The sequence below is a fragment of the Macaca thibetana genome, chromosome 14 (assembly GCF_024542745.1).
Source record: "Macaca thibetana thibetana isolate TM-01 chromosome 14, ASM2454274v1, whole genome shotgun sequence".
Taxonomy (NCBI): Eukaryota; Metazoa; Chordata; class Mammalia; order Primates; family Cercopithecidae; genus Macaca; species Macaca thibetana.
In genome coordinates this window covers 18,136,051-18,163,821 of record NC_065591.1, presented here as the reverse complement: position 1 = coordinate 18,163,821, position 27,771 = coordinate 18,136,051, and the positions used below count along the sequence as shown (strand labels likewise).

The window sequence follows — 27,771 nt, the reverse complement described above, 5'->3', positions numbered from 1 at the left end:
GGCGAGGAGCTGGAAAGCAAACAGACCCTGGGGGTCCCCCCAGGGATTCACCTGGGTCTAAAGTCCTGCTAGGCGTGCAGCTCATGAGAATGCTGTGTGGCCCACAGGAGCTTTGGGGCTTAAGTCCTGTCCTTGGAATGCTGAAGAGTATCCTCTTCCACATAAGCGAAGCCTCCTATTCCATGTTGACGTGTCGGGGACAGACCTGGAGTGTGATCCAACTTGGCCACTCAGTGGCTGTGACCTTGGGGAAATAATTTGACCTCTACAAGCCTCAGTTTCCCATTCTATAGAGTGATATTAGACTCCACATCTCAAGGTTGGCAGGTACTAATTGACCAGAAAATCCAATGTTGTTGCTATGGTCATCATCATCATCATCATCATCATCAAATGAGTTCAAACCTCATCAAGGCTTAAAACCAACAACTACCACCAGGAGTAGAGAGCTTTTAAATAGGATCTGTTCCCCTCATCACAATCGAGGACTTGTTCTTTCCACCAAACTCTAACTCCTGGTCAGGCGGCTGTGTCATTGGTCCTCATGTTCCCAGGGTCCAGCATTGGGTACACTCCTCAGTAAACACCCGATGGGCAAATGACAAAAAGAGAGACGTCGCAGCACACACGGGCCAGAAGAGGTGTACAACAAATTTTAAAAGAGACTCCGTGCTGCAAGAGGATGGATTCAGAATAACTTTACTTGTTTTCTGGGAGGAGGTTAATGGGTGGGAGGGGTGAGAGGGGAGATCTGATTTACACATGGACTTGAGACTCCCAAGGAAGTACCCCGGGTCGTCCTCAGCAAGGTTGCCCCGGTGGGGTCTGACGCCCAGGTGGCCTCCCGGGGCCGGGGCGGAGTCCTGGAGGGAGGCGAAGCGGGATGTGGAGGGGGGCTGGAGTGGGGGGAATGGGCGGGTGAGGCGAGGCCCGGCCCGCCACAGTCCTGCCTCTGGGCCCCGGGAGCGTCCTCCCTGTGTCCGGGCCGGGCGAGGGCTTAATGCTATGGCCAGCCGGGAGGCCTGGCGGGGCCCGGCGGGGGCTGCGGGCTCAGTGGGGCGGGTGGCGCCGCTCGGCCAGGCCCCCACGGCCCAGCACTTCGCCGCTGAACTGGTAGGTGAGCTTCTTCTTCACCTTCTTGACCTCTCCCGTCTTGCCGTAGTTGCGCAGCGCGCGCGCCATCTTCTGGTACGTCATCTTCTTGCGGTTGCCCTTCTGGATTCCCCAGCGGTGCGCCAGCGCCTCCTTGTGCTTGGACGAGAACTGGAAGGTGCCCTTGTCCTTGTCCACCCACCAGATGCTGTCCTTCATGTCGCCGCTGCGGAGCAGGTCCAACAGGAACTGGTACAGACGGATCTTCTTCTTGCTGCCTGCGGGGGGAGGGCCCGGTGGGAGGGGGCCCGGGGGCCCACATGGGAGCCGCCCCCACCGCCTTGCGCACACACGGGGACCCGGGGACGGGGTGGCCAGGAAGGGCAGGAGAACGGCTGCCCCAGCCCGCGCCGGGCGTGCACACACAGCGCACCCACACTCACACACACAAACAGCCTCTGGCCTACACACAACCGTTCACACACACCCACTCACACACGCACTCACACACCCCTATGCACACACACTCGCACCCACACAATGCACCAGTCGCATACACATGCTCACACACCCACATAACGCACCCACTCAGCCACACCTGCTTGCACCCATACACACCACGCCCACTGCCACTTACACACGTGCTCACACAGCGCACCTTCTCCCACTCACGCTCATGCTCACAGTGCACCCACTCACATGCTCACACCCACACACCTGCTCACACATACCCCCACTCATACCTACTCACACGCACACACAATGCTCACACATGCTCACACACGCCCACACAATGCACATGCTCACACAGACTCACACCCACATGCTCACACACATGCTTGTGCAATGCACCCACACCCTCACACCCGCTCACACACCTGATTGCACCCACATAACCCACCCACTTGCACATTCACACTATCTGCTCTCACACACGACACACCCACTCAAACTTGCTCACACACACCCACACAATGCACTTGCTCACACCCACACATATGCACACAAACACACCCATTCACTAACATGCCCACACACTGGCACCCACATGACACACCCACTCGCACGCTTGCAGCCACCTGCATGCTCAAACCCACACACTACATCTGCTTACACATTCACAACCCATTCACACCCCACTCACACCCACTCATGCTCACACCTCATTCACACCCACTCACATGCACACAAACACATGCAATGCACCCACTCACATGCACACACACTCAGACCTACTCACACCCCCAGATGCACGGTCACACCCACACAATGCATCTTCTCACACTTATACACATGCCCAGTCACACCCACTCACACATACACCTCACACCAGGTCTCACACACTCATGTGCTCACACGCCTGCTCATACACCTCACACCAGGTCTCATAATCACACCTGTTTATATATGCTTGCACAAACACACACCTGCTTACACATCTCACATTGCTCACCCTCACACCTCACATTGCTAACCCTCACACACACAAGCCTCTGCTCAGCACACGCATGCTTACATACCTCACACCATTCACACACACACCTACCCACTCACACATGGTCACACCTGCCCACACCTGCTCACACACATATTTGCACACACAGACCTCACACACATCACATTACCCACACACATGCCCCTGCTCACACACTTATGCTCACACACACCTCACACCATTCACTCACACACACCCACTCACACTTGCTCACATGCTCACCTGTTCATACAACTCACACTCATACCTCACACTACGTCTCTCACACACACATGCTCACACGCTCATGCTCACAGACATGCTCACACCTCATACATGCTCACACCTCACACATACCCACTCATGCTTACATGTCACACATTCACACCCACTCACATGCTCACACCTCACACATAATCACACCTCACACACATGGTCACATCTCTCAATCACACCCACTCACACACCAGCCCACACATACCCACACACACATGCTCACACCTTATATGCCCACACCTCACACATTCCTGCTCACAGGCTTGCTCACACCTCACAGTTGCTCACACCAGCCCACACACCCACACACACACACATCACACACACCTCACACATTCCTGCTCACAGGCTTGCTCACACCTCACAGTTGCTCACACATGCACTCACAATGCTCACACCAGCTCATTCACACCTCATTGACACCTGCTCACTCATATTTCACACCACTTACTTGCACCTCACTCACACCTGCTCACGCATGCACACACATTCTACTCATACACACCCACTTGCATGCTTACACACCTGTTCACACACAACCAGACACCCACTTGCACACTCATGCTCACACACATTCTGCTCTCACACCCACTCAGCAGCTCACACACCTGCTCACAAGCTCACATGTCACATCTGCTCACACCCATTCTCTTGTTTTTGAGACTGAGTTTTGCTCTTATTGCCTAGGCTGGAGTGCAATGGCATGATTTTGGCTCACTGCAACCTCCGCCTCCCGGGTTCAAGCAATTCTCCTGTCTCAGCCTCCCAAGTAGCTGGGATTACAGGCATTCACCACCACGCCCAGCTAATGTTCGTTTTTTTTAGTAGAGACGGGGTTTCGCCATGTTGGCCAGGCTGGTCTCAAACACCTGACTTCAGGTGATCCGCCTGCCTCAGCCTCCCAAGTGCTGGGATTACAGGCATGAGCCACCATGCCCAGCCCACTCACACCCATTCTCACACACTCATTCATATATCTTCTGTCTCACACACACACGTTCGCACACCTACTCACATGCACACCCACTCACACACCCAGGTGCTCAAGCATGCCCTCACCCCCCACATACACCTGCTCACGCACAAGAACACACACATGCTCACACATGCTAAAACACATATCCACTCACGTACATGCACAAACCTGCTCACATATACACATACATACTCACACACCCCAGCTCACACCTTCCTGCTCACACACACCTGCTTACATACACCCTCAAACATGTTCACATCCACTCACACATCCACTGACACCTACACACTCATGCCCATTCACACACTCACCTATATCACACACATCCCTGCTTATATACACATTCACACACACACTTGCTCACACACCTGTCATACCCCCACTCACACATATCACTCACGCCTGCTCACACCCACTCACATATACCATGCTCACATCCCTGCTCACACACACATACCCATACACTGCTGACACCCACTGACATGATCATACATGCACACCTCACACACGTGCACACAACCACTCACACACACTGAAATACATTCATATGCTGATACACACAAACATGGCCACACCCACTCTCATCCACACCAGCTCTCACATTCACCTTCTCACACACCCACTCAGCCACTTGCACACATGCACCTGCCTACATCTGTTCACACACACACTCACTCTGCACACTTGCTCACACACACCCAGATCTACACACACTCATGGCACAGAGACATACACACCTGGCACACTTCATGGAGATGCCTGTATGCACTCACAGCAGATACACACACACACACACACATAGAGACGGCCACAGATAGCCCCACAAAACACATACATTGGCAAACATGCACACACACACACGCAACTCGGCGGCATGGCTGCTGGGTCAGTTGGCCTGGCTGGGTGGGGGAGGGCACAGACACAGCCAGGGTTGGGGCCAGGGTGGAGGGCCAGATGCCCCACCTGTCTCCCCAGGCAGGAGCCCAGGCCCAGGCTCCAGGCCGTCTGCCTCGCCGTCAGACACCTCCAGTGGGGGGCTCTGCCGCTCGCCCTCCTCCTCATCTGAGCTGGGCTGGGCTGGGGACAGGGGTGGGTACTGGAGGCACATCCGGGGCAGGTAGGAGACCTGGACGGTGGGGGAAGGAGATCAGAGTCAGGAAGGGCCAGCTTACAGCTCAGAGGGGCTGGGAGGGAGGTTAGCTGGGGAGAGAAGGAGTGCAGAAGGCAGGGGACAATGGCAGGCACAGGAGACTGGAGGAAGGCCAGGGAAAAGTGGGGCCAGTTGAGGCGCTGCACATAGGGTGCAGGCTGTGGGGCGAGGGGTGCTGACATCCAGCCCACCCAGCCCTCCCAGCTGGGCCTCCTGGTTTAGGGCTGTGGGCACCGGGGAAGCGGTGGCTTGCTCCCCTCCCTGCTGAGGTGTTATGTGGGCCCACAGTGGGCTGGTGCTGGGGGCTGGTGCATTGGGTCTGGAAGGGGGTTTGATAGGTGGGGTGATGAGTGGTGGAGGGACCCTGGAGGCCAGTAGGGGTGGTAGAGGTCAGCAGAGGTCACTGATTCAGATTAGGGTCAGTAGGGAGGGTCACTGGGGAGAGGCAGGGTCAGTAGACATGTTCAGTGACTTGGTGTGGGATCCATGAGGGCAAGTGAATGGGGGTGGAAGACAGTGAGGCCCACGAGGGCTCACAACAAGGCGTTGGGGTGGGGAGGCTCGGTGAGGTGCAAGAATTATCTGGGGTCTGTCCATACTCGGGGTGAGATGAGATAAGGGGTGTGGGGTCACGAGGTCACTCGGGGGGTCAGGCAGCAGCCGTTGGGGCTCCAGCCGCCGTTGGCGCTGTGGGGCAGGAAGCCGAGTTGGGTAAGAGCCTGTGTCAGCTTCCTGTGAAGCTCCCGGGCCCCACCACAGGCCTGGCAGTCTCCTGGGGGACGGGGCAGGCGGTGGCACGCACCTGGTGGCCAAGACTGGGATGGGGTGGCACCATGGGGGTGTCGAGGACATGCATCTGCTCCAGCTCCATGTGGCGGTAGAGCTGCTGCAGCTGCGGGGGCTGCACACTCTGGAGCTCCGTGAAGTTGTTCTCGGCGAAGCTCTCGAACTCGCTGTGCACGTGGTGGGGGTGGAAGTCCCAGTAATGGTCTGTGGGGGACAGCCAGGCAGTGTGGGGTGAGCTCAGGGTTGGGCAGGGCAGGAAAAGGTTGTAATAACATTAAATAATACTGCCAGGCCATATGGGGCCTAACCATCTCATTTAACGCTCGCCACCTGCATGGTTACTCTAGGACTGCATTTTATAGATAAGGACACTGAGGCTTTGAGCGGCTATAGCATGCCCAAGGTCAAAAGCATGCAGGTCAGAGCCAGGACTCAGGGCTGAAGCAAAGCTCGTGTTCTCAGCAATTCCATCCTGATTCCCATGCAGTCACACAGACTGAGCGTCTAATCCTGGCTCTGCCGTTTACTTGCTGTGTGACCTCATGCATATGTGTGGCCTCTCTAACCTCAGTTGAGTTGCCTGTAAAATGGGGATCACAGTTATTGGGAGGATACAAATGAGTACACATTTGTAAAACACCTTGCACCAGAGCTGGCCCTCAGGGAAAGTTGATTCCCCTCCCATCCTGTTAAAATCTCCCGGCCGGGGCTGGGCGCGGTGGCTCATGCCTGTAAACCCAGCACTTTGGGAGGCCGAGATGGGCGGATCATGAGGTCAGGAGATGGAGACCATCCTGGCTAATGTGGTGAAATCCCATCTCTAGTAAAATACAAAGTATTAGCCGGGCGTGGTGGTGGGCGCCTGTAATCCCAGCTACTCAGGAGGCTGAGGCAGGAGAATCGCTTGAACCAGGAGGTGGAGGTTGCAGTGAGCTGAGATCACGCCACTGCACTCCAGCCTGGGGTGACAGAGCGAGACTCTGTCTCAAAAAAAAATTAAAAAAAGAAACCTCCCACGGGTTCCTGAGCTCCCTGGCTGCCCACAGTTTCTCTCTCTCTCACACACACACACACTCACAGCCTTGTCACATGGCCAAGGTGTGACAGCAAAGTCATAGGGCTGACATTCCTCACACACCAGAACTTGTCCAGGCACACGGTGGCCCTTCCTCTTCAAAGCCATGACCTTAGGCAGTGGCACCTGTGTTCCCGTGAAGTTCCTGGGACCTGAGACTTTCCTGGAAAACCCCCTGTGGGTCCCTTGAGAGTCTGCGGTGGAGTGGACTCAAGTCCAGAGAATAGCCCCATGCCACTGAAAGTCTTGGAACTGGGGAAGATCTTCAGCATGAGCACATTTTCCAGGAACAAAAACTGCCACACATCTGTGGGACTTCCTGGGTACAATTCGGGGTCCAAAGTGAAATGTGGTAATAAAGTGACAAGATCGGCTGTCTCATGTGGGCCAAAGAGGGAGCCTATGAGACTTCAAGTCCAGACTGTGTCTCTGGGACAAGTCCACCACCAGCCATGCGTGCGTGTGTGTGTGTACATGTGTACACAGGTGTACACGTGTCTGTCTGCTTGCCTCTCTCTTTCTCTCTCACACAAACACCTACTCACACATCCCTAATAGACAATGATGATTTTTTTTTTTTTTTTTTTTTTTTTTTTTTTGAGAGGGAGTCTTGCTCTGTCACCCAGGCTGGAGTGCTGTGGCGTGATCTCAGCTCACTGCAAGCTCCGCCTCCCAGGTTTACGCCATTCTCCTGCCTCAGCCTCTCAAGTAGCTGGGACTACAGGCGCCCGCCACCTTGCCTGGCTAGTTTTTTGTATTTTTTTTAGTAGAGACGGGGTTTCACTGTGTTAGCCAGGATGGTCTCGATCTCCTGACCTGGTGATCCACACATCTCGGCCTCCCAAAGTGCTGGGATTACAGGCTTGAGCCACCGCACCTGGCCACAATGATGATTTTTGGTTCCGGACTGGATCTCAGAGTACTCGCTTTCTAAACCTGCTCAGTGGTGGTTTTGCAGTGTGACTGTGGACAAGACGTTTTTTTCTCCCCGAGCCTCTCATTCCCCAGTCTAAAAGTCAGAAATGCACCTGGGTAGTTACTGAGGCCCTGTCTACATGTATAATTATTTGGCCCCACAGTCCAGACAGCCCAGACTCCCACCTTTAGGAAGCCACATGGCAGAGAGGAGAGAAACGCAGAACTGGGTTCCAGTTCTGGCTCTGCCATTTACCACTGTGTGACAATGGGCAGGTCATTCTATTTCTCCAAGCCTCAGTGTCCTCATCTCTTAAATGGAGCTAACAGTTATACCCATCTCACAGGCTTGTTTTGAGAAGCAAATGACCTATTGCTTGCAAAGTGCTTAGACTAGAACTTGACACAAAGTAAGACCTTGATAAACATTAACTTCATCATTATCATTATTATTATTAATAATAATAATAGTTTATTCTAAAGAGCGTAGATTCCCACTGAGTGAGGTTACACCTATAATCCCAGCTACTCAGGAGGCTGGAGAGGGAGGATCACTTCAGCCCAGGAGTTTGAGACCAGCCTGGGCAACATAGTGAGACCCTATCTCTACAAAAAAATTTTTTTTTTTTTTTTTTTTTTTTTGAGACGGAGTCTCGCTCTGTCGCCCAGGCTGGAGTGCAGTGGCCGGATCTCAGCTCACTGCAAGCTCCGCCTCCCGGGTTTACGCCATTCTCCCGCCTCAGCCTCCGAGTAGCTGGGACTACAGGCGCCCGCCACCTCGCCCGGCTAGTTTTTTGTATTTTTAGTAGAGACGAGGTTTCACCGTGTTAGCCAGGATGGTCTCGATCTCCTGACCTCGTGATCCGCCCATCTCGGCCTCCCAAAGTGCTGGGATTACAGGCTTGAGCCACCGCACCCGGCAAAAAAATTTTTTATATTTGCCAGACATGGTGGCACACACCTGTAGTCCCAGCTACTTGGGAGGCTGATACGAGAAGAGCGTTTGAGCCCAGGAGTTTGAGGCTGCAGTGAGCTATGACTACATCACTGCCTGCAGCCTGGGTGACAGAGTGAGACCCTGTCTCTCTCTCTCTCTCTCTCTCTCTCTCTTTTTTTTTTTTTTCTGAGGTGATGTCTCACTCTGTTGCCCAAGCTGGAGTGCAGTGGAGGGGCTTACAAAAAATTTTTTTTAACTAAAAAAAAAAAAAAAAGCCTGGATTAGCACTTGAGCAAGCATAGAGCAAACGCTTTTAATACATGTTTCTTTCCTCTTGTTCTCCCTGCTCCTGGCCACCTTAGTCAATGGCCCAGAGAAATAATTTCAGGGGACCATGTTGTCACTGCAGTTGAAGCCCAAGCATGGCATTCATGAGGGCAGGGACTGGTTTTGTTCACCTCTGTATTCCCAGTGCTTAAGTAGAGTAGACACTCGACAAACATTTCCTGAATGAATGAATGAATTATTGCCTCTTTTTAAAAATAAAAATGTCTTTCTAGGCCAGGTACAGTGGCTCATGCCTGTAATCCCAGCACTTTGGGAGGCCGAGGTGGGCGGATCACATGAGGTCAGGAGTTCGAGACCAACCTGGCCAACGTGATGAAACCCCGTCTCTACTGAAAATAAAAAAATTACCTGGGCATGATGGTGGGCGCCTGTAGTCCCAGCTACTTGAGAGGCTGAGGCAGGAGAATCACTTGAACCTGGGAGGCGGAGGTTGCAGTGAGCCAAGATCACACCACTGCACTCTGTCCTGGGTGACAGAGTGAGACTCCATCCCAAAAAAATTAAAAAATCTCTTTTTAAATTGAGATGGAATCTCACTATGTTGCCTCCAGCTCCTGGGCTCAAGTAATCCTCCCACCTCAGCCTCCCAAAATGGTTTTGTTACAGACATGAGCCACCAAGCCCAGCCGAATCCTAGCCTCTTAAGAAGCCTCTCAGGCCAGGCGTGGTGACTCACGCCTGTAATCTAAGCACTTTGGGAAGCCAAGGTGGGCAGATCGCCTGAGGTCAGGAGTTCCAGACCAGCCTGGCCAACATAGCGAAAACCCGTCTCTACAAAAATACAAAAATTAGCTGGGCGTGATGGCAGGTGCCTGTAATGTCAGCTACTTAGGAGGCTGAGGGAGCAGAATCCCTTGAACCAAGGGAGGCAGAGGTTGTGGTGAGCCGAGATCACGCCATTGCACTCCAGCCTGGGCAACAGAGCAAGACTCGGTCTCAAAAAAAAAAAAAAAACCTCTGAGACTCTCCTCTGCAAAATTATCTAAACCTGAAGCGAAAACAAAACAAAACTTAATTTGCATTTTCATCTTGCAGTGAGCTAACAAGATCCTGAAACTCTCCTCGCTGTGGGAGAGTTTGCTCTGCTCTTTAGTGCGGAGGCTGTCCTGGGGCTCTGGGATTTGGTGAGAGGATTCCTCTCCAGTTGTTGATCCCTGCTTCAGCCTCACTCCTGGTTCTGCCCATTTTTGCCTTCCCCTGCCCAAGTTGGAGTGCCCTGGTATAATGCCGTATGGATCCTGCCTATCAAACCCCCATGCCCGAACCCACTCCCACTCCAGGGCTGGAGGCACCCTGAGTGCATGCACTCCATAGGTATGGGGTAAGAGGCACCCAACTGCTCTGTTTTCCTCCCCACCCCCACCTCTGTTCTAGCTCCACTTTAGACCTATGACCTTGCTGTGGTGGTCCCAGTCTGAGGCCAGCATTTCCCAAAGCTGGTCTCAGTTCACCTTCATCGGTCACTTGGAGAGGCTGGAAAAGCCTGTAAATGTGGGGTCCTGCTGGAGACCCACTGAAGCAGAAGCACTAAGGGGAGCTGGGAATCTGCATCTAAAACCACCCAAGGAAGTTTTGTGCTCACGAAAACTCTGGAATTCCACCCGGGGTCTCCTGAAGGCTGCAACAGAGACTCCCGAACTACAATTAAGGTTTCAGAAGGTCCAATGGCTACCTCGCCTTTACCCATGATTTAGTGCTCAGGCAATTATGTAATAAATACTGTCTGGTAGGCAGAACTATTCCAAATATGGAGCCCTCTGTGAGAACACAATACAAGGAATCCTTCCTAGTGCAGAGGTCAGCACTCCTGGGCTCTTCAGACCTCATTTCCGGATGACTCTTCGAGAACAAATTGCTTTATTTCTTTGTGTCCCTTCACTGGGCCACCCAGACCACACATTCGGGAGTCACCCACATGCCCCCTTAGCGTGACTCTCAGCTCCTAGAAAGAATATAATGTCATTTGCATAACACTTGGACGTGGCTCCAGACCCTCACTTCTACAGATTGATAGGCACCCAACACGCAGTAGATCTCAATCCCTTTTTGATCAAATGATCAACAAAAGTTAGCTTTTAATGTATTTTTTATACACCAGACACTGTGCTAAGTGTTCAATCCACATTATCTCATTTAATCCTAACCCTAGCTCTCAGGAAGTGGCCACTACAGTATAATCTGTCTTTTGCGTGGAAGGAATCTACGTCTCAGAGAAGTTAAGTCCTTTGAAGCAGATATTGATAGAATTAGGACCCAAACCCACCTGTATCTGACCCCAAGGACTGAAATCTTACCACTACACCATATCACCGCTGAGAAACAAGATGATTAATGAAAAATTTAAGTAAGACCTGTGGTGACGCCGAGAGATTTTTTATTTTGTATTTTTGAGATGGAGTCTCACTCTGTCACCCAGACTGGAGTGCAGTGGCACCATTTTGGCTCACTGCAACCTCTGTCTCCTGGGTTCAAGTGATTCTCCTGCCTCAGCCTCCCAAGTAGCTGCAACTATAGGCGCATGCCACCCCGCCCGACTAATTTTTGTATTTTCAGTAGAAATGGGGTTTCACCATGTTGGCCAGGCCAGTCTCAAACTCCTGACCTTGTGATCTGCCTGCCTTGGCCTTCCAAAGTGCTGGGATTACAGGCATGAGCCACTGTGCCCAGCCAACACTGAGAGATTTTAATGGCTACTTTTATCCACCATCATTACCCATCACCTGTCATTCTTCATCCAACCTACATCCATCTATGATTCCCCCATCGTCCACCCATCCTTCATCCATCCATTCATCATGGAACCATTATCCATCCAGCTATCATCCAGCCAGCCAGAAATGACCCATTCATCTTCATCTCTCATTTCCTCGCTCTAAACCAGTTCTCAATCTGGGGCCAAAGTCCTACCCACACATCCCTAGTCTTACTCAGTTTTTTGGTGTCACTAACACCTGTACGTCATGAGTATAAAAATAAAATCATATTCAAAACAACCCCACAAAAAATGTCAAGCCTTAAGTGTCATTCAGCTGACCTTATCTCCTCAGAACAGAACCTCCAGCCTGAAGCCCTGGGCTCTTCCCAGGGGAACAAAAGTGTGATCAAAACAGAGAAGAAAGATGAGGAATCAAGAAAGGAGGGGCCAAGAAAAAAACCTTCTCAGAAGATCATAGACCACTAGACTAGGGCTCCCGAAGCCCAGCCTCTCCTGAAAATTATTCAGACGTAGAAACAGGCTCAGAGGTCGAGGCAGGTGGATTACCTGACGTCAGAAGTTCAAGACCAGGCTGGCCAACATGGTGAAACCCTGTCTCCACTAAAAATAGAAAAAAATTAGCTGGACGTGGTGGCAGGTGACTGTAATCCCAGCTACTCGGGAGGCTGAGTCAGGAGAATCGCTTGAACCCAGGAGTCGGAGGTTGCAGTGAGCCAAGATCGCACCATTGCACTCCAGCCTGGATGACAAGAGTGGAACGCTGTCTCAAAAAAGAAAAAAGAAAAAAGAAAGAAACAGGCTCAGAGAATAGACAACTGAAGGTTTCATGGCACTTGTTACTCTCTACCTTGGATTCTAATTATTAGAGTTTTAATTCTTTCCCTTGTTACAAAGATGGATCTTGTAGAACCTGTGTTTTATTCATTCCACAGCATCCAGCAATGTGCCTGGCATATTGCCTATTAGACAGATAGGCTGGTGCAAGATGGAGGGCTTGGTAGGTAGAGGGAGGGCTTGGTAGGTAGAGGGAAGGACAGTTGGAAAGATGGCTAAGTGGATGATTAGATGGGTGTGTGAATAAATTAATGAATGGGTAGATAGATAGTGCTATGAAAGGATGAAGAAGTATATGGAAATTGGATGGATGGATGGATGGATGGATGGATAGAATTCACATTTTGGAACTCTCTTTTCTTCATCAATCCTATTGTAGGCCAGGCATGGTGGCTCACGCTTGTAATCCCAGCACTTTGGGAGGCCGAGGTGGGTGGATCATTTGAGGTCAGGAGTTCGAGACCAGCCTAGCCAACATGGTGAAACCTCATCTCTACTAGAAATACAAAAAGTAGCCAGGCGTGGTGGTGTGCACCTGTAATCCCAGCTACTTGGGAGGCTAAGGCAGGAGAATCACTTGAGCCTGGGAGGTGGAGGTTGCAGTGAGCCAAGATCACACCACTGCACTCCAGTCTGGGCAAGAGTGAGACCCTGCCTCAAAAAAAAAAAAAAAAAAAAAATCCTATCGTAGATAGCAAATTCCACCATACTCATTAGGATAGCTACTAGTTAAAAAGAAAAAAAAAGAAAAAAGAAAGAAAATAACAAGTGTTGGTGAAAGTGCAGAAAAATTAGGATACTTGTATACTGTTGCAAATGTAAAATGATGCAGCCACTATGGGAAATAGATGATGGTTTAATTTCTTTTTTTTTTTTTTTTTTTTTTTTTTTTGAGACAGAGTCTTGCTCTCACCCAGGCTGGAGTGCAGTTGGGCAATCTCGGCTCACTGCAAGCTCTGCCTGCCGAGTTCACGCCATTCTCCTACCTCAGCCTCCCGAGTAGCTGGGACTACAGGCACCCGCCACCACGCCTAGTTAATTTTTTGTATTTTTAGTAGAGATGGGGTTTCACTGTATTAGCCAGGATGGTCTCGATCTCTTGACCTCGTGATCCGCCTGCCTCGGCCTCCCAAAGTGCTGGGATTACAGGTGTGAGCCACCGCGCCTGGCCGATGATTTAATTTTTAATAAAACTAAAAATAGCCCTCCTATTCTCCCAGCTGCCTCTGCTGGGGGCGCTAAGTGACAGAATCTCCTTTGTGTCAACTTGAAAAAGCAGAGGCTCCTCCCAGGCATTGAGAGGTGTGCCTATCAGTGCAGACTCCCTGATGTGCATTTGAAAAGTGCATTTTAGGCCAAATACCTGTGATCCACCATTTGTGACCATTTATGACATAGAAGCTGTCCTCCTCTCTGATGGAAGCCTCAATATTGGTGGCATCTGAAGAGGCAACCTGAGTGGGGAGCACATTCTAGTCAGAGCTGCCGGTAGACAGCCCGTGTTTCCTGCGGGGCTGACAACAACAGGGCCAGGCAAGTGGGTGGCAGCCCAGGCAAGGTACCTGGGGCCGAGACGGGCAGACTGCCTGAGGTCACAAGTTCAAGACCAGCCTGGTCAACATGGTGAAACCCTGTCTCTACTAAAAATACAAAAATTACCCAGGCATGGTGGTGGACACCTGTAATCCCAGCTACTCAGGATTCTGAGACAGAAGAATCACTTGAACCTGGGAGGCAGAGGTTACAGTAAGTTGAGATCACGCCACTGTACTCCAGCCTGGGTGACAGGGTGAGACTCCGTCTCAAAAAAATAAAAATAAAAATAGAATTAGCATATGATCTAGCAATCCTACTTCTGAGTATATATCCAAAAAAACTGAAAACAGGGTCTTTCCACACCCTTCTTCATAGCAGCTTTCTTCACAATAGCCAAACGGCAGAAGCACCCCAAGTGTGAGATGGCTGGGTACACAAAATGTGGTGCACGCATGCAATGGAATATGATTCAACCTTAAAGATGAAGGAAGGCCGGGCGCGGTGGCTCACGCCTGTAATTCCAGCACTTTGGGAGGCCGAGGCAGGTGGATCACGAGGTCAGGAGTTCAAGACCAGCCTGGCCAAGATGGTGAAACCCTGTCTCCACTAAAAATACAAAAAAATTAGCCAGGTGTGGTGGCACGCACCTGTAATCCCAGCTACTCAGGAGGCTGAGGCAGGAGAATGGCATGAACCCGGGAGGCAGAGCTTGCAGTGAGCCGAGATCACGTCACTGCACTCCAGCCTGGGCAACAGAGCGAGACTCTATCTCAAAAAATAAAATAAAATAAAATAAAAAGATGAAGGAAATGCTGACACGTGCTACACCATGGGTAAATGGGTAAACCTTGAGAACGTTATGCTAAATGAAGGCATAAAAGAACAAATACTGTATGATTCCACTCATGTGGGGTACCTAGAATAGTCAAATTCATAGAGACAGAAAGTGGAATGGTAGCTGCCAGAGGCTGGGGGGAGGGAAAATGAGGAGTTGTTGTTTATTGAATACAGAGTCTCTGTTTTGCAAGTTGAATTATAGAGATGGATGGTGATGATAACGTGAATATATTTAATATCATAGAACTATACACTTAAAATGTAAAGAAATGGTTAAGATGGTAAAAAAAAAAAAAAAAAAAAAAAAAAAAGTGGTTAATGTTATGTGTATTTTACCACAATTTAAAAGTAATAGGCTGGGCACGGTGGCTTATTCCTGTAATCCCAGCACTTTGGGAGGCTGAGCCAGGTGGATCACCTGAGGTCAGGAGTTCAAGACCAGCCTGGTCAACATGGTGAAACCCGTCTCTACTAAAAATACACACAAAAGAAATTAGCCAGGTGTGGTGGTGCATGCCTGTAATCCCAGCTACTCGGGAGGCTGAGGCATAAGAATCACTTGATCCCAGGAGGCAGAGATTGCAGTGAGCTGAGATCACTCCACTGCACTCCTACCTGGGTGACAGAGTGAGACTCTGTCTCAAAAAAGCAAAGAAATAAACAAAAAGTAATAAACAATAGCAAATCCTGTGAGCCCTTCAAAATCTATCTTGAATCTGTCCCCCCCTTTCTGTCTCTGTTGCCTTGTCCAGGTCACAAGCATCTCTTTCCTGGATTATTCCAATAGTTTCCTCAATGTTCTTTTTTCCAGCTCCTATTCTCGCCTCCTTTCCATCTGCTCTCCACCCAGAGTGACCTTTTAAAAAGCTTATTCAGTTGAACCATGAGGCATTGGGAGAAGATACTAAAAACTTCCAGAGAAAGAAAACAAAAGAGAGAGAGAGAAAGAAAAAGAAAAAAAAAAAGCAAATGAAACAAACAAAAAGCTAGGTTAATTATGAAAGAAATTTAAAAGAATATGGAGTGGCATCAGACTTCATAGGAAAAACTCTAGTAACCAGAAGACAGTAGAAAAATGCTTTCAAATTTTGAAGGGAAAAAATTATTTTCAACCTAGATTTCCATACACAGCCAAACTGTGATTAATCAAGTGACAGCATAGAATAAAAGACATGAGGCAAAACACAAAATAAAACCATCACCACCACAACAAAAACCTCACCTCCCACACACCCTTTCTTAGGAGGCAACCATGATAACAAATCTGTACAAAACATTTGCTATTTCCAGGCACTGTTCTAAGCACTTGACATACAGTAGCTCGTTCAGTCCTTACAGCAGTCCTGTGAAGTTGGTGTTGTTATGAAGAAGTTGAGGCACAGAGAGGTTGGAGATCTTGCCCATGGTCCCCCGGATAGCAATGGAGGAGATGGGGGATGAGTTTCAGCAGCCTGGTTTCAGAAGAAGGGTTCTTATCTCCTTGCTACATTGCCCCTCAGAAATATGGGGGTGAGGCCCGGGCACAGTGACTCATGCCTGTAATCCCAGCACTTTGGGAGACTGAGGCCAGCAGATCGCCTGAAGTCAGGAGTTCGAGACCAGCCTGGCCAACATGGTGAAACCCCGTGTCTAAAAATATAAAAATTAACCGGGCATGGTGGCACACGCCTGTAATCCCAGCTACCTGGGAGGCAGGAGAATCGCTGGAACCCGGGAGACAGAGGCTGCTGTGAGCCGAGATCGTACCACTGCACTCCAGCCTGGGCAACACAGAGAGACACCATCTCAAAAAAAAAAAAAAAAAAAAAAAAGTCTGGGCGCAGTGGCTCATGCCTGTAATCCCAGCACTTTGGGAGGCCGAGGCAGGCAGATCACTAGGTCAGGAGTTCAAGACCAGCCTGGCCAACATGGTGAAACCCCATCTCTACTAAAAATACAAAAATTAGCTGGGCGTGGTGGTGGGGGCCTGTAATCCCAGCTACTTGGGAGGCTGAGGCAGGAGAATCGCTTGAACCCAGGAGGCTGAGGCTGCAGTGAGCAGAGATTGCACCACTGTGCTCCAGCCTGGGCAATAGAGCGAGACTCTGTCTCATAAAAAAAAAAAAAAAAAGGAAAGAAAAAGAAATATGGGGATGAGAAAGTACAGGTAAAGAAAGGAAGAAAGGACGCCGTGTGGCTCAGCTGAGTAATAGCCACACAGTCATAACAATGGAAAATTCAAATACTGATTTAACAAATATTACCATATACAGTAATGAATTGGGGATGTGTGGGAAAATGTGAGTGTGTGTTGTGAATGACTAAAGTTGAATTCTGATTGTATAAGTAAATAAAATATAGTTGAATTCTGATTGTATAAGTAAATAAAATATATCTCAAACTGAAAAATCAAGCTGTTTTGAAAAATCAGGCTGCCTGACACTCAATAATAAGTATAATAATAATAATAAGGCGCTCAATAAATGTTTGCCAATAAGTAATGCTCTAAGTCTCTATTCCACATCTTCATTTGTACGTTTACATAGCACTCGAATAGAAAGACTGGAGACCGGGCACGGTGGCTCACGCCTGTAATCCCAGCACTTTGGGAGGCCGAGGCGGGCGGATCACAAGGTCAGGAGATCGAGACCATCCTGGCTAACACGGTGAAACCCCGTCTCTACTAAAAATGTAAAAAATTAGCCGGGCGTGGTGGCACTTGCCTGTAGTTCCAGCTACTCAGGAGGCTGAGGCAGGAGAATTGCTTGAACCCAGGAGGTGGAGGTTGCAGTGAGCTGAGATCTCACCACTGCAATCCAGCCTGGGCAACAGAGTGAGACTCCATCTCAAAAAAAAAAAGAAGAAAGAAAGACAGACTGGAAAAATAGCTTTTATCAATCTCTGATATGCTACATATGTCATGGAGAAATGCAGACTGGCATGATATGAAATTCCATTTTTGAATGAATAAAATATACATGAGTATGTATATATACTTACCAACACTTAGGATTGTATATGCACAATAAAACGTCTGTAAGGATTAACTAAGGTTCTATCAGTGGGAAATGGCATTGAAAAGAGGAGGATGTGTTACTTGATATGCTGTTGTATGTTTTAAGTTTTTGCAGTTAGTATTTGTTACTTTAATAATTAAAAATTAGGCTGGATGTGGTGGCTCACATTTGTAATCTCAGCACTTTGGGAGGCCGATGCGGGAGGATTGCCTGAGCCCAGGAGTTCGAGCCCAGCCTGGGCAACATGGTGAAACCCCATCTCTATAAAAAATACAAAAAAATTAGCCAGGCATGGTGGCACAAACCTGTAGTCCCAGCTAGATGGGGGCCTGAGGCAGGAGAACTGCTTGAACCCCATAGGTAGAGGCTGCAGTGAGCCAAGATTGCACCACTGCACTCCAGCTTGGGTGAAAAAGTGAGACTCTGCCTTTTTTTTTTAATTTTCGAGAGGAAGTCTCACTCTGTTGCCCAGGCTGGAGTGCGGTGGTGCGATCTTGGCTTACTGCAACCTCTGCCTCCCAGGTTCGAGTGATTCTCGTGCCTCAGCCTCCTGAGTAGCTGGGACTACAGGCAAGTGCCACCACGCCCAGCTAATTTTTGTATTTTTAGTAAAGACAGAGTTTCATCATGTTGGCCAGGTTGGTCTCAAACTCCTGACCTCAGGTGATCCACCCTTCTCAGGTGTTCCACCCTCCCAAAATGCTAAGATTACAGGCGTGAGCCACTGCGCCTGGCCTAATTTTTTTATTTTTAGTAGAGATGGGGTTTCACCATGTTGGCTGGGCTGGTCTTGAACTCCTGACCTCAAGTGATCCACCTGTCTCAGCATCTCAAAGTGCTGGGATTACAGGTGTGAGCCACCGTGCCTGGCTGAGACACTGTCCCAGCCTCCCAAGGACTACAGGCGCCTGTCACCAAGCCCGGCTAATTTTTTTTGTATTTTTAGTAGAGATGGGGTTTCACTGTGTTAGCCAGGATGGTCTCGATCTCCTGACCTCATGATCTGCCCACCTCGGCCTCCCAAAGTGCTGGGATTACAGGTGTGAGCTACAGTGCCCAGCCAGGAGAATAACTCGAACCCAGGAGGCAGAAGTTGCAGTGAGCCGAGATTGCGTCACTGCGCTCCAGCCTGGGTGACAGAGCGAGACTCCATCTGAAAAAATAAATAAAACCCCCAAAATATGTAAAAATAAAAATTAGAAGATTTTGCCCAGGCGCAGTGGCTCACATGTGTAATTCTAGCACTTTGGGAGGCCAAGGTGGGTAGATCGCTTGAGCCTAGGTTCAAGACCAGCCTGGGCAACATAGCGAAACCCCATCTCTACAAAAGATACAAAAAATAGCTGAGCATGGTGGCAGGTGCCTGTAGTCCCAGTGAATCGGAAGGCTGAGGTGAGAGTGAGACTCTATCTCAAAAAAAAAAAAAAAAAAAAAAAAAAAAAAAAGGCCAAGCGTGGTGGCTCATGCCTGTAATCCAGCACTTTGGGAAGCCAAGGCGGGAGGATCACCTGAGCTCAGGAGTTTGAGACCAGCCTGGCCAACATGGTGAAACGCCATCTCTACTAAAAAAATACAAAATTAGCTTGGCATGGTGGTGCACACCTGTAATCCCAGCTACTCAGGAGGCTGAGGCAGGAGAATCGCTTGAACCTGGGAGCCAGAGGTTGCAGTGAGCCAAGATCGCACTACTGCACTCCAGCCTGGGCAACAAGAGCGAAATTCCGTCTCAAAAAAAAAAAAAATTGTAAACGTATTTAAATTTTCAGCACACACACATACACAGAAGGTTATTCAGATCATGATCATGTCATTTCCCAGCTCAGAACTCTCCAGTGGCTTCCCATTGTGTGTATGATAAAATACAAACGCCTGCCATGGCCTTTGAGCCCTGCGTGAGCCACTGACCCCTTTGGCTTCCCTTTCTGTCCCCTGCCCTGTGCTCACTGGCCTCTCTGGTCCTCTGTCAGGGTCCTTTCTGCCTTTGCACTTTCTGTTGCCTTGACCTTGGATACCTCTCCCCTACCTACGGTCACATATGAATTACGAGTTCCTTCTCTTAGCTCAGCTGCCACCTCAAAGGCCTTCCCTGACCACTCAAATGAAAGCAGCCCCCCATGTAGACAATCTGCATTACATCTGTGGAAAACAGTCTGTTTGTTTGATTCTTTGTTGTTTTTGAGCTGGAGTCTCGCTTTGTCTGTCACCAGGCTGGAGTTCAGTGGCGTGATCTTGGCTCACTGCAACCTCCACCTCCTGGGTTCAAGCGATTCTCCTGCCTCAGCCTCCTGAGTAGCTGGGAGTATAGGTGGGCACCACCGCCTGTATTTTTAGTAGAGACCAGGTTTCACCATGTTACCCAGGGTAGTCTTGATCTCTTGACCTCGTGATCCACCCACCTCGGCCACCCAAAATGCTAGCATTACAGGCATGAGCCACTGCGCCCAGCCTGTTTGTCTGATTCTTTATGTCCCCGTCCCCTCGCTGGAGGGTGAGCTCTGTGAGAGCAGTGGCTGTGTCTGGGTGCTCACCATGGACTTCCCAGAGCCTACAGCAGTGTCTGGTACATGGCATATACTCAGAGACTATTTAATGGATGGAATAGGGAGGAAAAGTGGACCAGATGGGAAGCGGCTGGCAGGATGGACGAGTAGGTGGGTGGATGGGAGGGTGAGTGCATGGATGTGGGGGTGGGTGGCAGGTTGGCTGCCCCCTGGGTCAGTAGAAAACAACCCAGTTGGTCTCTCACAGAGCCCTCTGTGCTTCTCCTACTCCCCAGCCGCTTTGTCCCTCCTGCCTTGGGGGATGCAGTGAAGCTAGCACAGGCCTTGTCCTCTGCACATTACCGTACCTCACAGATTACGTGCCTTACCTCGCTGAATCATCACAGCTCTAGGAGGTAAGTGTTTTCATGCTCTCAGTTTTATAAATGGGGAAACAGGGGCTCAGAGAGGTTATGTTACTTGCCCCAAGTTTTCACAAATGGTGAGTGATGGAGTCAGGGCTGGGTCAAAGCTTTTTCACTAAGCTTTGGTAGCTAAAAATGTGGACAAAGAGGACGTGCAGGAATTGACAGAAGTGTGTGGGGGTCTCTATGGTTGAGTCTTCAGACAATACCTTCCAGCGGGTATAGAAAGGGACAGCCCGGCTGGGCGCGGTGGCTAACACCTGTAATCCCAGCACTTTGGGAGGCCGAGGCAGGTGGATCACCAGGTCAGGAGTTCGAGACCAGCCTGGCCAACATTGTGAAACCTTGTCTCTACTAAAAATACAAAAAATTAGCTGGGCGTGGTAGAAGGCGCCTGTAATCCTAGCCACTTGGGAGGCTGAGGCAGGAGAATCATTTGAATCCAGGAGGCAGAGGTTGCAGTGAGCCAAGATCATGACACTGCACACCAGCCCGGGCGACAGTACAAGACTCCATCTCAAAAAAAAAAAAAAAAAAAAAAGGGACAGGCCAGGCGCGGTGGTTCACACCTGTAATCCCAGCACTTTGGGAGGCCGAGGCAAGTGGATCACTTGAGGTCAGGAGTTTGAGAGCAGCCTGGCCAACATGGTGAAACCTTGTCTCTACTAAAAATACAAAAATTAGCCAGGCATTGTAGTGCACGCTTGTAATCCTAGCTACTTGAGACGTTGAGGCAAGAGAATTGCTTGCACCCAGGAGGCAGAGGTTTCAATGAGCCAAGATGGGGCCACTGCACTCCAGCCTGGGCAACAGAGCAAGACTGTCTCAAAAAAAAAAAGAAAGGGACAGCCCAAATGCCCTGATTGGCAATGATTAACAGTGGGACAGGGCCAGGGCCGAGGATACCTGGGAGCACCGGTGGAGTTTCTGGAGGAATTGGGGGTTCATGACCAAAACGGGGTGCCCAGGCATCCAATCAGGAGTCATTCCTAGAGCCCCACCCCAGATATAAGGAACCTGCTTGGGCCCTGAACCAGGAAAACACATGATTTATCTAAAGCGCTCACTCCATCAGGCCCAGCCCCAGGCTCACTGGTTTCCAGCTATGTGGGCAGCGCCCTCATATTACAGGAAGGAAAACTGAGGCTGCAAAAAGCCCAAAGGAAATGCACCCAAGCCCAGTGAACTGAAGAGGGATTGGGGCCAGGGAGAATGCGTCCTTGATGGAGGAGGCTGGGCAGCACTGTTTGTGGGGACCTGAGCCACCAGGGGGCGCCTGTCCTGGGGCCCAGCAGGACCTCCTGGAGTCCTGGAACTGCTTGGGGAGGTGGGTGCGCGGTCTGTGAGTCCAGCAGACCCGGCTCTTCACCCTGGTAGGGAGAGCTGGGGATGGAGTTGGAGGAGGGGGACTTTCTCTCTACATTGCCTGGGTTTTCCACCGAGAGGATGTGTTTTTTATATAATTACAAATAAGCTTGAAGGAATTAAAAAGGATATTTTAAAGGCTTTCTAGACCTGAAAGATTCTAAAAGATGCCTGTGCGTTCTCAGCTATGGTCTGGAGGCATATCCGCCTACCCCCGGGATATGGCTTCCAGCCTGAGTTCCGGATGAATCTGGGGCCCTAAATGTGAACCAGGCACATGTGGATCCCTAGCTGGGCCCATCAGGTTGAGACTGCCACAGGTGTATCTGCAGAATGGAGCTACAGGCATGACTGGCCGCAGGGGTGACCTTCAGGAGTGACACCTTCCTAGGCTGTGGGCCTCTGCCCTCTGAGGTGCAGACACCCCAGTTGCTGGTCTGCCCAGGTCCCAGACGCCCTGAGGAATCCCCACAGTGACGACTCACTCACTGACTGGGCCGCCTCACTTTGGGTCAGAGATGTCCACATCAATAAGCCAAGATCCACTTCGGGCAACCTCCCACAGCCCGCTGCTCAGGTCCCAGGCACCTAATGCCTCTCTCCCATCCCCTGAATTTGCTCCAGGACGGAGGCTGGGCTAGGGGGTGAACAGTCAGACCCAGAAGGACTGGACAGACAGAAGGACCCCCGGCCCAGGCCTCTTCCTCCCACCTCAGCAAACTGGGGGCCTTGGCCTCTGCTGAACAAGAGGTCCCCATAGGGTTTCCTTTGGTCCAGCAGTTCCCACTTATGGGTGATTTTGCCTCCCGGGGGGGATCTGCCAATGGGTGGAGACATTTTTGGTTGTCATGATTGGCCGTGCCCCTGGCATGCGGTAGGTAAAAGCAAGGATGCCACTTAGCTTCCCACGGTGCCTGGGACAGCCCACCCTGGAATCATCCCACCCAAAAGTCAACAGTGCCACGGTTAGGAAACCCTGCCAACCACACATGGCAGGGAGTGTGGGTGTGCCGGTGGGAGTTTGGGACAAAGAGAGTGACGAGAACAGAGAGGAGGAGGTGCGAGAACAGAGAGGAGGAGGTGGGTAGTTAGGCAGGGGCAGAAGACAAAGCACAGGACCTGGAGCGGACAGACCTGGGTCCCACCCAGCAGCCGTGTGACCTTGTGCAAGTCTCCTAGCACCCTAAGCCGGTTTCCTTGTGTATAAGAAAGACCACAAGGACAGAACCAGCAGATAATCATAGAAGAAATGAACCCTGCGCCTTGACACACTGCAGAGGCTCCATAATGAAGGTTCAGGTACGGGGGTGCAGCAAGGATGCCGCGGTTCACTTCCCCTGAGAGCAAACTGGATCTGATTCTCAGAATTCCAAAGAGGTCCTGGGAATCATTTCTTCTTTTTCTCTCTCCAGACCCCAGGAGCCCAGGCTGGGCCAGGGGGTGGGGGCGTGGCAGGCCCCGTACTCACCGCTGTGGCTCTCCCCATCACTGCTGAGATAGGGGTAATACTCGTGCGTTTGGCGTTGGTACAGGTCCGTGTCATAGGGCACCAGGTCTTCCGATGGCTGCTGAGAGAGGAGGTGTCAGGGCCTGCACTGTGTGGGGGGACCCCAACCAGGCCTGCAGCACCCCCGCATGCTGGGTCCCCACCACCTTCCTTGGCTCAATGACTGCGTTGGGCCTACAGCCCTCCCTCTGCCTAGAATTGGGACAGAGAGTGGGGCAGGGGACCCGGGAGGCCTGAAAAGGGGTGACAGGGACCTTGGGGGTCAGAGGTCAGAAGAGGACCAGGGTCCCCCCCTGCTGGGCTACTCCCCATAGCCACCTCATGCTCACACTCACACTCATGGCTGTGTGCCCCCATCCTCATCCCACACCCCTCTTCTGGTCACACTGATGCACATGTCCACACGATCCCTGTGACACCCTCACACTCATAATCCCACATGTGGACTCACTCTCATAGCCCCCACCCACCCCGATGCAGGCGCCTGCACACTGTTCCTCTCACACACATCTTCACACCCACCCAGAAGTCACCCACCTCACAGAGATATTGTACACTCAGCTCATGCGCACACGCAGTCTCCTTGACACTCACATGACACCACGTTCCAGCCATCAACACACACACTCACACCCCCAGAGCCACTCACATTCCACCCGCACACTCACCTGCACAGCACACACTCGCCTGCCCAGTCCCACTGTCACAACCTATGCCTCTCACACAGCCTGGGCAAGAGTGGCACCACAATGACCGTCCACATGATGGTTGGTGCAGGGGTCACCGGGGCAGGCTTGGGGGCCGAGTGCATGGAGGGCCTTGATCCCCTCACTCTCCCTCCTGAGTCCTCCCTAACCTCCTCCTTCCCTCCTCACCGCCACCCCCACCCTGTCTCCTTTGCTTCCTCCTCCCCCTCCTCACTACCCTCTGTCCTCCTTTTCTTCCCCCTCCTCCCTGTCCTCCTCCTTTCCTCCTCCTCTTCCTCCCCCCCTTCCTCCCTCCTCCCTGTCCTCCTCCCCCTGCTGGCACAGACACAGGGCCGTGCACACCCAGGAGCCTTCCCAACAGTCAGCCCTCCCCGCCCCCACAGTGTGTGGCCCAGGATTGCACAACAGTCACTGTGGCCCTCAGGGCTGGGCTTGGGGGACTGGGGCTGCCTTGGGAGCCCACCCTACCAGGAGACACTCAGAGTGACCCTGGAGCTTGCAGAGAGGGCTGGGGGGCCTAGGGACGGCCCAAGGAGCTCTGCCACCCGTTCAGCTCCACCTGGAGTTCAGGATTGAGAGGTCAGGGGTCAGAGACAGTGGGCCTGTGGCTTTCTTGAGGCAGAATTGGCTCTTCCTGAGACAACCTCCATCACCCTCTGCCTGCGCCGCCCCCTTCGTGGTCCCAGGTGGGAAGGGGTGTCAGGGTGTGGATGCCACAGCGGGCTGGCTGGTCCTGCCTGGTCCTGCCTGTGTCTGGCCAAGTGAGGAGGCCAGGAGCCCAGCACTGAGCCTGCCCCTCTGGGTTTCCAGGTAGTGCAGCCTCGATGCAGGATGTCAGCCTGACTCTGGTCGGATTGGTGTGATGTCAGGCCTGGGGTGACTCCCAGCCTCCTGGGGTGGCTCTGAGCTGGGGCACGGTGGGGGAAGGGAGCTGCCTCTAGGCCAGGAAAGTGGAGTCAGGAGGGCATCCTGCCAAGCCCTTCCCGGCTCCCCTCAAGCCTCCCTACTCCTGAGAGGTCATGGGGTGGGAAAAGGGAGAAGCGTCCTCTCAGAGGGACCCTGGTCTGATACCTGCCTCAGGCTGCAACTGTCACTGAGAGTGAGGAGCAGTGGCGATCTGCTTCTCTTCTCAGGGTCCCCTGGGGTTCCCACTTTTTCACCCCCAAGATCTAGTCCCTGTCCTTGTCCCAGCCTCAGCCCCCATTCAAACTTGTCACATGCTCACCCCAGGTCCCACCCAGCCCCAATCTCAGTCCTGACCTTGTCCCAGCCCTGTCCCCTGCCGCGCCTCTCCCTGAACTCCAGCCCTGGGGCCAGCCTCAACTGCACTGCCTCAGCTCCACTCCTGGCTCCTTTCCAGCACCGGCCCCTGTCTCCTGTGGGTCCCCTTGTGGGCCTATGGCCCCGACCCTTTGGTCAACAATCATGTCCTCTGTGCCAGGCCCCAGACTGGGTGTTGGGGACCCAGAGTTCCATCAGCCTCGGTGTCCAGGAGCCCCAAGGCCATGGGCCAAGGCTTCTGCCTGTTGCCTCCTGCCTTCAGCCCCTTCCTGTCCAGGGGATCGGCCTCCTCCAAGCCAGTCCCCCCATCTCTCTCCTCTACCTCTCTACCACTGCCCTCACCATCCTCAGCCCAGCACCCTCCCCAGGAGCCCCGGCCTCCGCCTGCCACCCAAGCCCTGTCTATAAATAACTGTTCAGGCCCCACCGATCACAGCCCCACCATGGGCCCGGCCTCAGCCCGCCAGGGCATGCTCCGAGGAAGCCAGTGGCCCCCGCGCTGGGTCTCAGGCCAGGAGTTCCAGGGAGGAAACCCTGACTTCCCACTGATAGCAAGCCAGGAGGGCAGCGGGTGGGCTGGCGGGTTCATGGGCAGGCAGGCAGGCGTCCGAGGGCCACGGGTTGGGCTGGTGGAGGAGTCCCAGTACTCACAGGGGGGACGAGGGGAAACCCTTCCATTTTGCACGCCTGTAACATCCAGCCGGGCTCCGAGTCGGTCAGATCCCCTGCCTCGGTGGGGGCCAATGCAGAGCCCCTCAGGATGGGGTGCCCCGTCGGGGGCTGGACGGTCGTGGGGCGGGTGCAGGGCTCAGGCCTGCCCCCTGAGCTACAGGAGCCCTGCGTGAGCCCCCTCCCTTGACATTGCAGGGCCAGCACAAGTTCCTGATTTTATCGAAGGGCCTGCCGCTGGGAGATAGTCCCCTTGGGGTGACATCACCGCCCCAACCCGTTTGCATAAATCTCTTGCGCTACATACAGGAAGTCTCTGGCCGGCTGGGGCAGGTGGTGCTCAAAGGGCTGGCCTGGGAAGCCATGGGGTCCAGGCCCCCTGCCCAGAGGAAGCTGCGACTGAGAGGGATGACTTTGGGGGCTAAGCTGGGGAGGGAGGTTGGAAGGGAGAACGTGTAGCTCCGCCACACCACTGGGAGGCTTTTGCTCTAACCCAACAAATGTCTGCTGCTTTTGAGATCCCTATGTAGCCAACAGTCACCTTGTTGGGGTCAGAGCTGGAAGGGGTGGCCTCCTGGGGCCTCCACTTTCTGGGGTCAGCCTTGCTAGGTGAGGGCTCTGATCTGGCAGGCTAGGCCTGCCTCTTCCTGTGGCCCTGCACCCCCACTGCCCAGGCTGTCCCTCGGCTGAGGCTGGGCTCCAGGGTAGGGTCTTCAGCACAGTGCTGCTTTCTTCCTTTCTTCCTTCCCTCTGAGTCTATTCACATGGGCTTCTCTTCCACTAGAAGAGGGTCCTGGGTCCTTATACCCTTCCCTCCCAGCTTCTTGAGTACCACATTCAAATCCCTAGGGCTCTGTTTCCAGCCCAGGTTTCTCAGTTTCCCCATCCCTTGCCAATGCCTGAATATGAATGTAACCTTCCTAGTTTACAAACCTTTCTTGCCTATCCACCATTCGTCTGTTTTCCCGTGCATCTGTTTGTCTGTCTGTTTGTCCATCCAGCTATCCATTCATCAAGCCCACCATGCATTCACTTATTTGTCCATTTATCCAACTTTCCATATATTTGTTCATTCATCTGTCAGTCAATTCATCCACCCACCCATCTGCTTATCTACTTGTCTGTCTAGCCATCTATATGTCCATTAATCAGCCCGTCCACCTACTATCAGTCCATCAGTCCACAATTCCATCTGTTTATCCATCTATAAACCTGCTCATGCATTCATCCACCTATCCATCCGTCCACCCATCCACTCATCCACCCATCTACCCATCCACTCATCTGTCCATCAACCCATCCATCATCCACCTATCCCTTCATTCATCCATCCATCCATCTACCAGTCCACTCATCCACCCATCTACCAGTCCACCCACCTACCAT

The 27,771-nt window shown here is 51.9% G+C and overlaps 3 protein-coding genes across 4 annotated transcripts in view; 1 reads left to right on the top strand and 2 right to left on the bottom strand.

Moving 5' to 3' along the window:
* The window catches only part of ACP2 (acid phosphatase 2, lysosomal), a 114,737-nt gene extending 112,904 nt beyond the window's left edge, over positions 1-1,833 (bottom strand). Inside the window, exon 1 of the mRNA XM_050759166.1 lies at positions 1,824-1,833. The gene's annotated coding sequence lies outside the window, so the exon portion shown is untranslated. The remainder of the gene's footprint in view (positions 1-1,823) is intronic.
* On the bottom strand, positions 684-26,579 carry SPI1 (Spi-1 proto-oncogene). The gene is made up of 5 exons (XM_050759202.1): positions 26,368-26,579; positions 23,690-23,786; positions 5,774-5,961; positions 4,785-4,947; positions 684-1,370 (listed from the first exon to the last, which is right to left on the bottom strand). Exons 1-5 carry the CDS (start codon positions 26,410-26,412, stop codon positions 1,051-1,053), a joined length of 813 nt encoding a protein of 270 aa, XP_050615159.1. The 5' UTR covers positions 26,413-26,579; the 3' UTR covers positions 684-1,050.
* The window catches only part of PTPMT1 (protein tyrosine phosphatase mitochondrial 1), a 212,582-nt gene continuing 199,901 nt past the window's right edge, over positions 15,091-27,771 (top strand). The window contains exon 1 of one of the 2 annotated variants that reach the window (XM_050759198.1): positions 15,091-15,094. The gene's annotated coding sequence lies outside the window, so the exon portion shown is untranslated. Of the gene's footprint in view, positions 15,095-24,946; positions 24,952-27,771 lie in introns of those variants that run through there. The other variant, XM_050759197.1, reaches the window with a different exon arrangement.